General features: G+C 42.2%; 1 protein-coding gene across 2 annotated transcripts in view; it reads left to right on the top strand.

Moving 5' to 3' along the window:
- Positions 1 to 6,605, top strand: part of NCEH1 (neutral cholesterol ester hydrolase 1) — a 59,068-nt gene extending 52,463 nt beyond the window's left edge. For both annotated transcript variants that reach the window (XM_019735037.2, XM_074327972.1), the window contains 2 exons: positions 587 to 758; positions 2,967 to 6,605. In XM_019735037.2, the coding sequence (XP_019590596.2) occupies positions 587 to 758; positions 2,967 to 3,584 (790 nt within the window). In that variant the 3' untranslated portion in view covers positions 3,585 to 6,605. The remainder of the gene's footprint in view (positions 1 to 586; positions 759 to 2,966) is intronic.
- Positions 6,606 to 14,143: the final 7,538 nt, after the last annotated feature.

Here is a 14,143-nt window from a genome sequence, read left to right as displayed (position 1 = left end):
GAATATGAATTCTACTAAATATACAGAGTAGGATCCCAAAGGGTCTCTCATCTTGCAAAGTGGGGGCAGTAGGACAAGCTCCAGAGCTGTCTCAAAGGGCCTGCCTTGTGCCATCTTGGCAGACTTGGCTTCCTTTTTACTGGTTGACAACTGGCATTGTAGTTCCAGCCTTCCAGGGAGTGAATGCATTCTTGGGTTTAATGTCAGGCTGGCGTGACCTCTTCAGAGTATACAGTTACTGTATTTACCAAGTAAGTCATAAAGCATACCTTATGGACTCATTACACATGAGACCAATGAAGTGGCCGTTTCTGCCGAGTCCCCTTCCAATCCAGATATATTGTGAATGGAACGCTGACTTCCAGAAATAATATTCCAGATCTACTGTGGTCCTATCCAGATCTTAATAATTGACACCTGCCTTTTACTTTGAAGTTTCGACAAGTATTTGATTTGCAAGTAAATCAGTGGTTTATTTTAATTCCTTGCCTGTTTATTTCTGGCATCATCAGGTTCTCCTTACACTTTAAATGGCCTGTAAAGACTTGGTGAAATCCTTAAATGAATACAAATGTTGTCTTCACAGATACCGGCTAGTTCCCAACGTTTATTTTCCTGCTCAAATTCACGATGTTGAACGTGCCACGAAGTACTTCCTGCAGCCAGAAGTCTTACAGAAATATTCGGTTGACGCTGGCAGAATTGGCATTTCTGGTGACAGTGCTGGTGGGAATTTAGCTGCTGCCCTGAGCCAACAGGTAACAGACTGCTCTGAGGTACTGGTGGTAGGAAGGTGCATGATAATTTCCAAAAGACCAACACACTCTCCGCTATGTATTCTGGTCACTAGGTGGCCAGGTTATTCAGATGCCTGAACCTGAGGGCTCTCAGATTGTTTTGAAGTAGGAAGAGGGGTCACTGACAGAAATGTCATCTCTGAGTCCTTGTAAAGGCCCTGAGTACAATCTAAGTGAGAAGAGGGCTAGCATTTTAGAGGGCTCCCGTAGAATTGTGTGGAAAATAAGTATCCCCTGCTCCTTTTTCATGCTGGACTTCCAAAACAGGGTAGTTTTGCTCAAATTCTAATTGCTAAGGCTGTTTCCTTAGAACTTTGAGCTAGATTAGAAAATTAAAAAGTGTTTCCCCATGTTTTTGTTTGTTTGTTTGTTTTTACTATCAAAGAAAATATTAAATGGTTCAGCCACTTTACATGTAATAATACAAGTTAATCTGAGCTTTACCTGGTTAAATTCTTTGAAAACAAACTTTGGGGCAGCTGTATAAACTCAAAGATAAGTATACATTTTCTTCCTCTTATGGAGTTGACAAGAGAAAAACTCTGAGACGTCATAAATTACAGCAGGCCAGAGGGTGGAAAGAAGAGGTAAGAGGTTAATCGGTTAATCACAGAGCCTTCAGCCAAAACCAACAACAAACTGCTCACATTCCTCACATTTAACAAACGTGTTAAAGCTTTGAATCAAATTCGAGGTGGCTAGCTAAAAAAATATAATAGCCAACCAGCAGACACCACTGCATCCTGCTTATTACGCATGAACTTTCCTGACTGCTGCCCACAGCCAATCCAGAAGTGTTGTGGGAGGCTCGGTTCTTTTTGCCAATGCAGTGAAGAATCAAAGGTCAGCAAGCTGATTAGCAGCAAGCAGGGTTTATTAGTGATACGTTCTCAGGGGGAGAACGGGCCTAGCCGAGGGGGGAGAGAGAGGCATAGGTTTCTGGCCCCTTGTCCCGAAGACACAGTTTGCTGGGTGGGGTGAGGGAGTCACATGTTGATGTGGCAGGAAAAGGTGGTACCTGCTCTTCCATGGGAGAGTGTGACCTCCTAAGATGGGTGGAGTTCTGAGATCCTTATCTTGCTCCAGACCACCTCTTGTCATGTTGTAAAAACAGATACATGGCTGGAGGCAGTTAATCAAAGCTAGTTATAAGCTTTTTCTGTAGGCACTTTGGACCCCTCACTGCCAGCCCTCCTCCTCCTCCTCCATTTTCTAACTTCTACCTAACAGAAGTAAGCAATACTTCTTCCTTACGGACTCTGCATCTGTTCTAGAACTTCCCTGGCTTTTCCTCTTCCTGCCCCCTCCTTATCTATAGCCAATGTAAATCGTTTCAAAACAACTTACATCTTTCTTCCTCAAACCCATTGTATGAAAGAAGCCTGTCAGCTCCAGGACAGCGGACATCCCTCTAGTGTCATTTTAGACACTAGAATTACAAAATGAGGCAGTGTATTCACATTTTACGGAGGCCTGAGGGAACTGAGATCTGCTGAGTTGGGGGGTCCGTTCCTTTCCTCATATCGATTTCATTCTGTGCACATGTTCATTTAGTAGAATAGAGGGTACTTTGCCGGCACTATTTGCATTCTCACTCTCTCCCCAAGCATGAAGACCAAGTGCTCGTCAGAGGAGATACCCGGAGGTCCTTCTAAAACACTCTGGAGTCCCATCATCTATTAATTTAGCATTTCCCACACGTATCCTTTGGAAGAGTCAGACTACTTTTTTTCTCTCCAGGAGACCATTGCCTTTTTGGGGCATTGCATGGAATACAAAACTAAATAAGGTTCACACATTGTCCATCCATATTACCCAACAAGGTGTGCTAAGTGCCAAAGGATAGGTACAAGTAAAGTGCTAAAGAGGGTTTAAAGACCTAAGAGCTGATGCACCACGGAAGTGTTTAGGCTAAAAAAAAGTGTTTACTATGAGCTGCCAACATCATGCCTTTCTTAGTAAATATCCAGCAGCTTGTTACGGTTGTGGTGGTGGTGGTAATGGGGAACTATTTATTTTTTAAACTACTTAATACCATGCCTGGTAGAAATGTAATAACTGTGTCCCTTTGATTAATTGAAAGTAATGCATTAAGCTACTTTTTAAGGTGTGTTTTCTCTAAAAGGAGCCATGCAAAATGAACTAATGTGTTTGCTTCTTCTCCTCCAGTTTAGTCAAGATGCCAGCCTGAAAAACAAGCTCAAATTGCAAGCTTTAATTTATCCTGTTCTTCAAGCTTTAGATTTTAACACACCCTCCTATCAGCAAAATGTGAACATCCCCATCGTGCCCCGGTACGTGATGGTCAAGTACTGGATAGACTACTTCAAAGGCAACCATGACTTTATCCAGGCAATGATAGTTAACAACCACACTTCCCTTGATGTGGAAGAGGCTGCTGCCCTCAGGGCCCGTCTAAACTGGACGTCCCTCTTGCCCACATCCATCACCAAGAACTACAAGCCTGTCATGCAGACCACCGGCAATGCCAGGATCATCCGGGAGATACCTCAGCTGCTGGACGCCCGTTCTGCCCCACTCATCGCAGACCAGGAAGTCCTGCAGCACCTCCCCAAGACCTATATTCTGACGTGTGAGCACGACGTCCTAAGAGACGATGGGATCATGTATGCAAAGCGTTTGGAGAGTGCAGGTGTGAAGGTGACCCTCGACCATTTTGAGGATGGCTTCCACGGGTGCATGATTTTCACCAGCTGGCCCACCAACTTCTCAGTGGGACTCCGGACTAGGAATAGTTACATCAAGTGGCTGGATCAAAACCTGTAAAGGAGTAAAATTTCTGGAATGCTTGTGCCCCTCTTGACCTCCTGTACTTGCTTGGGAAAGACATGCACTTTTTAGTCGACTAATTTCCCCCTAATTACTCGTGAGTTATGGAACCTCTATTCCCTGCTGTGTGCTAATTTAATTTTTTAAAATACATTTGACTAACGTAAGTGCAAAAACATCTAAATCTGGTTCTCAAAGTGGGGCCAGTCTCTCTATTCTTGTTTTAGCCAAACTACTACAAATACCCACCACTGCAGGACACAGGACTAGGAGCTAGAAATAGCTGTGGGTCCTGCTGTCAAGTGTGTCTTTGTAGAAGAAAGTCTTCCAGCTGTGGGTAATACAGTGACCTTTAATGAGTTGAGAAAATGTGGGCTCTTCTTCAACTTGCCAGAGTTTACTTTGAGTTCTGAGGACTGTTCAGTTAAATGTGTGCACTTTAGGTTCAGAACTGGGTACCGAGTGCTCTCTGTCCTTTGTGGATGGATGGTTTTGTTTCCTATGGGAATTTCGGCAAAGGTGTTCTAGCAAGGACAAGTTTCTCAAATGACTTTCTTCCTTTAGAGTGTTAAGTTTATGAGATAGCTATCTATAAGTCCAGTTGGATTATGATGATACTTGAAAGTTACCTTCTACCACTCTTATTAGAAAACATAAGGTTTCATGCACTGGATATCTGTACATCGATTTGTGGTTATACTGTCTCCTTGGGGGAGAACTTTTGGGACCAAATTTATTTAAATTTAGAATCAATTTTCCATTATAGAACAAGTAAAGACAGGCAGATGAACCAACCTATTGTTTTCATAATGCATACTTCTGACATAGATTACCAAGAGCAGTGTGTAAATATTTGGCATAGTCAGGAAAGAAGTTATTAGTTTAAAATTACGAAAAATACCTATAGAGGGTCTAGTTTTATTCTTGAAAATTCAAGTTTCTCACTTACGTGGCTTTAAAATGGGGCTATTTTGGTATATATAATGTATTGTTTATTTTTTAAAGTTATTTAATGTTAATATATGGAACTAGACTTAAGATTTTTCAGGATAAGGTCTGTAAAGAATATTAAAAATAATTAAGCTATCTAAAGCTTTCAAAAACGACCTTAGAGTTATATCCACATGTAATTTTATGGGGAAAAGGTAAAATAGCTATTAATACTACTATACATTGGGCCTAAATATTTTGATGTTCATATGCTTATACAAATTAAGATAATTAGAAACTCTGACTGCAGCTGATAAAGTCATCTAAGTTTATCATTTATAGCTTAGGCAAGACAAACACTGGTCATTTCTGCTCTGTACCGTCCCAGGAATATATTCTTCTGGGTAAAGGGCAACTCGCACACTGGCATCCGGTGCCTACACCCTCATTATCTCCTTCCACCAAGTCTAGACGTCCCAGTAGCCCACGTTGGACTTGATGTAACGCCTTCACTGCCAGTGGGAACATCTTTGGCCCAACAAGAAACTAATTCTGACCTGGGTTGACCTCTGCTCTCCTTCCTGCCATTCTTACTTCTCCCCCAGTCCATGCTATTTCCAGGGACTGCAGAAGGCAGCAGTCCAGCCAAGTAATGATACAACACATTTATCAGTGGGGAGAAAGTACTACCTTTCGCTCATTTGAAAGATGGGCAAGTCTCACTTCTGGCAATGGAATAAGAAATGAAGATGTGCATGGTTATTTTATATTTATTATATAACCTAGTAGCATTTTATGTGCAACACAGAAATAAATACAACAGCGTGTGTGCCTGTGTGAGTATAAAAATAATCATACAACTTAGCGTGCTAATGTACTCAGGCAAGTCATTTACCACCTCTGGGCCTCTTTTCCTTGTCCTCTAAAATCAGAGATTTGAATTACTTGATCTATGAGATTTGAATTACTTGATCTCTTCCACTATAAATTTCAACCATTTTTGTCAGACTGGCAAATTGTATTGACTCTTCTTCTCCAGTGGTTTTCTTCAGGTCATTTATTCCATATACACAGACACATGCACCATCAATTTTTATTTTTTTTTCTCACAAACTGGAATGTTAGTTTTTACTCTATGGATTTTGGTTCTTACTCCTCATTTAATACTATTCTTTTTGACACCCTTTGAAGGAACCAATGTTTGGATCTTAGAGGTTATCTACCTCTAATTACAGCAAAGGAATTATAATATACGCACAGACTTCCTTAAAATGACATCCCCTTGCCCCCAGAATTGTGAGCCAAATCCTATAGTAATGTATATATAATAAATGATTACAGATCGCTAGAATTCTCTCAGATGAAAATCGAGTGAAAGGGAGAAGGGGACAAGCACTATTTCTGATGAAATACTTGAGTTTCATTAAAGCTTTTATACATGTGAATAATTTGTCTAATGACTTGCACTGTATCCCACCTCAGACCTTGCTTGAAGGTCTTCTTGCTTGAAATTCTCCTTGCAAGAATAACAGTTGTGAATCATAATACACAAAAACCACTAGATAAGGAGAAGTTAAACTAACCAAAATCTGAGTGCTAAGAACTCCTGTGGGAAACCTACAGAGTTTATGTTGAAGGTATTTTGGTTTGGGGTTAAGTTCATTTTCTTTTAGTGTTTGTTCTTATGAAAAATAAAAAATAAAAAGCCATGGCTTTGTTTTGTTTTCCTATTTTATGAAAAAGTTGATAGTCTTTTTGTAATACCATTGCTTGTGAAATATGAACATAAATATATGAAGAAAAAATCTTGAAGTGCTGCAAAATATAGTGAAGTGTAGTCTTAATGATTTGTCATTGATTTGTGAAGAATTTAAGATTATTATATAATTATCTTGGTGGATATAATATTTTATGCATGACCTTTTAATCTTTGACTTTTTGCTTATTTCCCATTGCAAGGGGAAAGGCAGATTTTATGAAGGATTTTAGCAGCAAATCTATTATATAAGATAAAAATCCAGTGTGGAAGGAGGAAAGTATATATCTGCTTTGACTCATGTTTGGAAATAAAATGGCTCCATCTGGAAATATGCCTCTTGTCTCATTTTCTGGTTCCCATCTGTCTCTTTCTTTCCATGTCCCAGATCTCTAGCCACAATTCTGCCCAAATCCCCTGCCCACTGGAGTCCTCCAGTTGCCTTTTAATCACTGACAGGTGACTCAGTGGCCTCCCTGATGACATTCGTTTCAGTATATGCCATTCATATTGGGGGTACTGGACTTGGACTGGCTAGAATATTCATAAAAGCCAAGCAGGCCCCAGGACAATATTGGGACTTTCAATACATAGTAGGAAGGGCTATCATAGTGCAAATGAATTTGGATTTTACCTACTTCAGCCAAAGAAATATCAATTTCACTGAAGGAAAGTTCTCAAGTTGACCCTGTCATTACAAGCAAATCTAATAATAATTTCACACTTGAGTTTACTATGCATAGTTTATATCAATATCATAGGAATTTACAAAAGTTTTTTTTCCCCCAAAGTTAGTTGTTTGTATTGGTTCTAAATGGTCTAAATTGGTTCTAAATGTGTGTAAAACCTCTGCTGTGTGGCTATGTTTTCCTGGAGGTGTTCACTTTTGGTTCCAGCAATTCTCCTTTAGGGCATTTAAAATGTACTGTTTTAATATTGTTTCTCTTGTGATTTTCTTTCTTTTATTCTCTCCCATCCCCTTTTTATAACATCTCATATTTTCTAGTGGATCCCCTATTGAAACATCTGGGAGGTATTGTTATCAGTGCCACATTGCCCAAATCTCGGAGACTGGAAATGTAAATATGATTTCTAGTAGGCATATGTGGCTTGCTCAGCCCTGTAACTTAGCACCAGCATTGTGTGCCATTACCCAGAGAGAAGCTGGGGACATTTTGTGTCTTCTGTTTGGAAGCTCCTCCCCCAGATTTTTTGACCACTGGCTCATTGTTGACATGTCAGATTGACAGCTCCACCTTCTCCAAACAGGCACCCAACCCTTCCAATCCCCACCCCTCTTCCCACCCCAGGATCTCTCCATCTGATGTCTGTGTTTACCATTGCCATTTCCCAAATCGCTTTCTGTTTGCAATTCTTATTCATTATTTGATTACAGGCTTGTTATATGTTTTGGCCCTACTTAAATGTAAGCTCCATGACGGCAGGGACTTTGTCTTGTCCATTCCTGTTTCCTCAGCATTTAGAACAGAGCACATAGTGGACTTTCATATGTGTTTTTGAATTAATACATTCTCACTGAGAAAAATTGAGCTTATAATAATTTTCCATGTGTTTTTCTAAAAGTAAATTAAGTTTATGTCAAATACATAGTTATTTGACTGAAAACTAAATATTTCCCAGCAAAATTAAATAATTCAAAGTAATGTCAGCCCTGTTTTTAACAACCAAATTTTAAAGCAAGAAATGTTTTTGAGTGAATGGATAAAGTGAAGATTTTTTTCTTCCTTCCTCAACTCAAGTCCTTGCTACATTTTTCTTAACAGATATTGAGGTTTTTGCTATGTTAAATAAGCTGTTACGAATGGCCCTAAAAGAATGAACTGTGTAATATTAATATATTCCATAAGTGTTCCACAAAAGTCAACTTCAGAGTTTGAGAGATTTTCATCAGTCAAAGCAATTCTGCTACTTTTCGAATGTTGTCTTCTTTCTGTTTTCATTATTTTTAAAGAGGGAATCAAATTATATTTTCTTTACTCTGGTTAAATTCATAAAATAAAGAAATAATACCTATTTGCTTGGCTACAGATTGAAGTTATTTTAAGTATTATAAGATAAATGGTTCACTAAGCTAAGTATCATCACCCCTGCTGACTTCATTTCCACCCCTCTCAGAGAATGAAGGTCCCTGCCTTCTACACAGCCAGAACCTTAATTTGTGTCTTTAATTCAATTCATTAATGTCTCATTCGAAGACTTGCTGAAATACCTCCCCTCTCTCCTGGACCTTTAACTCTCACTCTACTCATTCCTTCTTGGCTCTGTAAATATACTCAAATCTGTCTTGTCCAGAAGAATCTCCCTTTTGGCCCCTTTATCTCCATTTTATTTTCCTTCTGATCCAAACACTGCAATTGGTTGGTTATGTGTTGCTGAGTAACATATTATTTTGAAACCACTGCATGACTCTGGCTTGACTAAACTTAGCTTGGCAGATCACCTGCTACATGAGGTGTTGACTGGGGCTGCAACTCTCAGAGAACTCCACTGAGTTGGAACATCCACGATGGCTCACTTCGTGGCTAGCGGTTATTGATGGCTGTTAGCTAAGTGACTCGGATCTCTTCCACATGGCCTTTCCTCCTGAAATGGAATTCTAAAAGCATGGCATCTATGCAGAAATGAGTGCTGGGCCATTTTAGGTCAGGCTACAGTGGGCAGCCACGAGAACAGAACCTCTTTTGTACTATTGTCATGCTTAAAACACAAGGCCTTAAACTTGGCCCAGACGTGGTATGGGACAGGACAGACCTTTCCTTCAGGGGTTGGGGAAGCCTTTCTTCGTGGGAGGAAAGGCCTTGAACTTTGCTGTGAGACAGGCCAACTGATGTGTACAGTACTGGGGCATCACTTTTGATCTTCTGTAGTTTCTATTAAACTGGAACTGAGAAAAACAAATTCCAAGATGGAACATTCTAAGTATGCAAAAGTGGGAAGCTTTGTATCTTCTAAGATGCAAGTTTGGAAATTACCCAGCATCATTCCACTGTACTCTGTTGGTCAAAGCAAATTACAGGAGCAGCCCAGATTCAATGAGAGAGGAAACAGACTCCACAGCTTACTGGAAGGGGTGACAAAGAATTTATAGTCATACTTAATGCACCACCATTCATGCCAGGAGAGGACTTCCATTTTGACTAGTGACTGATTAGAACAAAACCCTCTGCTTACAGTTTTTAATATATTTGATGATTTAGAGAGTTTCCCACAGATCACTTCTGGCCTCATACGCTAACACGTGTGAGGCCAAAACACCCAAGAACTGCTGTTATACCGCACCATCTCTTGGCAAGGCCTGCAGACTCTGCTAAGCCAGCCAATGCCAAACTTATGATGAGAGTGCTGTGCACATTTTCCACATGCACCATGTTTTCTCTTACCTAATACCCTTCCCTCTCCCCAGAATGTCTTTCTTTGCCAGTCTCCAGCCTTTCCTAACTCCTCCCTCCCCAGGATGACTTAGATGCCCCTCCAGTCTCCCACTGCACTCAACACATGGCACAGTAACTGTCTGTTGGTGGGTCTGACACCCCCACAAGACTCTGGGATCCTGATACGGGGGTTCCTGTCGGTATCACCTTTGTGACCCAAATGCCTGACATAGTTCTGCTCACAGAATAAGCACTCAATTAATCCTTGCTGAACAACTGTTCTTATGTTGTCACAATTAAAACATAGTATGCCTGACATGTAACATTATGCCTGAAGCTATTATATTTGCCTATTTATATCCTTAAGATAAAATCTCTGAGGATTTCCTCCCACATACCCTATTCAGACTTTTTTCTTTTTTCTTTTTTTTTTTTAGATAAAAAACTTATGGACCTTGGGATCAAAGAGGATTTTATGAATTTGACCTCAATGGCAAGGAAAGTAAAAGCAAAAATAAATGAACGGGACTATATCAAACTAAAAAGCTTCTGCACAGCAAAAGAAACCAGTCAAATCAACAAAACAAAGAGGCAACCAACAGAATGGGAAAAGATATTTGCAAACAACGCCTCCAATAAGGGGTTAATATCCAACATATATAAGGAATTCATATAACTGAACAACAAAAAGACAAACAACCCAATTAAAAAATGGGCAGAGGACATGCAGAGAAACTTCTTCCAACGAGACATCCAAACAGCCAACAGATATATGAAAAAATGTTCAACTTCACTAGCTATTAGGGAAATGCAAATCAAAACCACAATATCACCTCTTCTCTGTGAGAATCACTATCATCAACAAGACAAATAATAACAAGTGTTGCAGAGGCTGTGGAGAAAAAGGAACCCTCATACACTGTTGGTGGGAATATAAATTGGTACAGCCACTATAGAAAACAGTATGGAGGTTCTTCAAAAAATTAAGAATAGAATTACCCTATGTCCCAGCAATCCCTCTCCTAGGTATCTACCCCAAAATTCTGAAAACATTTATCTGTAAAGATGTATGTACTCCAATGTTTATTGCAGCATTATTTACGGTGGCCAAGACATGGAAACAACCAAACTGTCCTTCCATAGATGATTGGATATAGAAGATGTGGTATATGTACACAAGAGAATACTACTCTGCCATAAGAAAAGATGAAATAGTGCTATTTGCCACAATATGGATGGACCTTGAGATTATTTTGCTAAGTGAAATAAATCAGACAGAAAAAGTCAAGAACCACATGACTTCACTTATATGTGGGATATAAAACTGAAGGCAACAAAGGAACAAGACAAACAAATAAAGAAACAAAAACTCATAGACACAGACAAGAGTTTAGTGGTTACCAAAGGGTAAGTGCGGAGGAGGATGGTAGAAGAGGGTAAAGGGAGTCAAATATATGGTGATAGAAGGAGAACTGACTCTGGATGGTGAACAAATAATGCAATATGTAGGTGATGTATTATAGAATTATACACTTGAAACCTATGTAGTTTTGTTGACCATCGTCACCCCAATAAATTTTAATAAAAAAAGGGAAAGTTTTACCCTATTTGGCCAAAGCGAGAGAACTAGAAAACAGATCTCTCAAATCCCTTTTCCAAAAAGTGAAAGTAGGGAGTTTTTTTGCTGCTAGGGAGTAGGGGAGAGGAAATTCCAGGAAAATGAGAGAGAAGTCTGTTTGTCACAGACAAGACGCTTTTGCTTTTACTTTCAGCCTCTTGGGCGTCAGCAACTGGTCGCAGTTTCCTTGAAGACCTTCTTCCTTCTGTAAAACAAACTCATAACTTCTCCTTGTGGCCCTGGAGATATCTCTTCCTTCCTCACTGGGAGGACACACAGGAACATCAGCCACCACGGAGGAGCCTCCCTGGAGCCTTGAGACTTCCCCAAGACTCCACTACCCGATCTATAAAATGGGGTCCCTCCCAGAGCCTGGGGTGCACTTTCCTGGATGGGCAGCTGGGGCTGGTAGGCTTGTGTTCTTCTCTCCTGTGTAACTGGCACGAAGTCAGGAATGGGGTAAAACCGCCCTGCTCCATGTCTCATCCTTGGTGCACTCCATGGGACCTCAGCACTGTGCTGTTTTTGTGGCAACCAGTTACGGAGGTTGGAAGTTTAAGATCAAGGTGGTTGCCAGGGTTGGTTTCCTGGTGAAGGCTGTCTTCCTGGGTTGCAGACAGCCATTTTCTTGCTGTATCCTCACAAGCGGGGAGAATCGATTTTTTTCCCCCCTTAACCAATGCATTAAAAACTTCATTTGGTCAACAAAATGAAATCCTGAAACCCAAAATAAAGTGTTTTTTTACATTCAAGGCAATCGCCAGTAGAGGGCACTCTTGGCAGTAAACGGCACACTTGCTTATGTTTCACCTGGAATAAAGAAAAGACTTCCCACCAGCTTTTTGTTACTTTTTATAAAAGGTAAATGAAAAGCCATGCTGTATTTCAGAGCATAAATTAAGTTGGATATTTTTAAAATAGACTTTAAAGTCCTCATATAAGCATCTGAGAGAAAATGTCTGAATTCACAAAACAAAAAAAGAACTCACATTGATCCTTTGTTAATGCATGATTCACCTCTCTGCCCACCACAGTGCTTTTTCTTTTTCTTTTTTTTATATGTTTTTATTAATGGTAGATGTCGTGCGGGGCGTCCGGCGGGTTCTCTGCTCCCACTCCCCACACAAGAACGCAGGATATAGTGAGGCCAAAAAGGAACACCCACGGAGCCATAGATGGGGGAGTCATACCACTATATTCTCTCTGGCAGCACTATACTCTCACTGGAGGCTGGATCCACACTGTCCGCAAACCGCCATCCACGCTTGCCAGCCCAGCCGCCATCTTCTTGCTAGCCCCCATTCTTCCTCCTCTCTTTCCTCTTTAGCGTAGCCACAGCAGTTATATTAGTGGCCAATGGCTCACTGGTTACAGCTGACGGCCAACTAGCCACAGCTGATGGCCATCCAATCACAGTTGATGGCCATTTACTACCTGAGCCAGGCACCTGTCTATGTGAGGCTGAGAGCCTGGAAACTACTTTCTGGGGCTCTGCCCCCACACTCCACCCCTACAGGCTCTCGCCTCACAATCTACGCGACAAGCATCTTCCACGAGGGGCCCTGTGCGAGGAGCCTGGGGGTGAATGCAATATCCTGGACATAGCCAGGCTCTCTGGACACAGTCAGGGTTTCTCAGGGCACCACCAATACTTCTGGTCACGGCCAGACTTCCTGGACTTCTTAGGATACCACTAGTTTCCCCGGGCACAGCTAGGATTTCTCAGGGCACTGCCACTCTCTCTGGGAACAGCCCGACTTCCTGGGCACAGCCAGGGCATCTTCAGGGCACAGCCAGACTTCCTGGACTCAGCCAGGGCTCTCAGGGCACTGCCACTCTCTCTGGGCACAGCCACACTTCCTGGACTCAGCCAGGGCTTTCAGGGCACTGCCACTCTCTGTGGGCACAGCCACACTTCCTGGACACAGCCAGGGCTCTCAGGGCACTGCCACTCTCCCTGGGCCTCTCAGGGTACCCTGCTGGAACAACAGCGACTCACAATCAAGGTGCTTACATATTCTCAATGGCGGCCAGTCAAGACACAAAAGCAAATATCCCCCAGTTCCACCACATGGTGGTATGTTCCCAAACAGTCAAGCTGTCCATTAAATTAGGGATGGAAGGCAATTCCCCATAGTCCATAGTCATTTACCAGGGCTGTCCTGGGGGTGAGGGACAACCTTGACCTCACCCTCATCTCCCACGGAGGACTCAGCAAGCCTTTCCTTCTGGGACAAGTCCCGCATCCGGGCTGCCTGAGCAGAAACTTCCCGGCCCACAGGACCACAACGACCTTTCCTTTCTCCGGCCTGTGCTGGTTGGGGAACCGTCCACATCTTTCCACCTCTCCACGGGGCTCCATCTCTCCAGCAGCTGCATAGCTTTTCCTGTGCTGGTGGGAGAACCATCCACGTCCTCCCACCCCTCCACGGGGGTCCAGCTCTCCGGCAGCTGCTCCTCCTAGTCTTCCTGAGACTGAGTGTTCATACACACAAACTGCTCCACCATCCTTTGGTGAGCTTTGGGCGGCACCATATCCTGCTGACTACGCCATGTGTCGTGCGGGAGACCCTGCTCGCTGCGCCATTTGTCGTGCGGGGCGTCCGGCGGGGTCTCTGCTCCCACTCCCCACATAAGAACACAGGACACGGCGAGGCCAAAAAGGAACACCCATGGAGCCATAGATAGGGGAGTCACACCACTGTAGTCTCGCTGGCGGCTGGGTTGGAGACACAGGAAGCAGGAGCCACACGATCCGCAACCCGCCGTCCACTTGTCTCTGCCAACCAACCTCACTTGCTAACTGCAATCCACCTCTCCGCAATCCGCAATCCACACTTAGCCCTTGCCAGCCACCATC

This window comes from Rhinolophus sinicus, linkage group LG01, assembly GCF_036562045.2.
Source record: "Rhinolophus sinicus isolate RSC01 linkage group LG01, ASM3656204v1, whole genome shotgun sequence".
NCBI lineage: Eukaryota > Metazoa > Chordata > Mammalia > Chiroptera > Rhinolophidae > Rhinolophus > Rhinolophus sinicus.
This window is presented reverse-complemented; position numbering and strand designations above follow the sequence as displayed.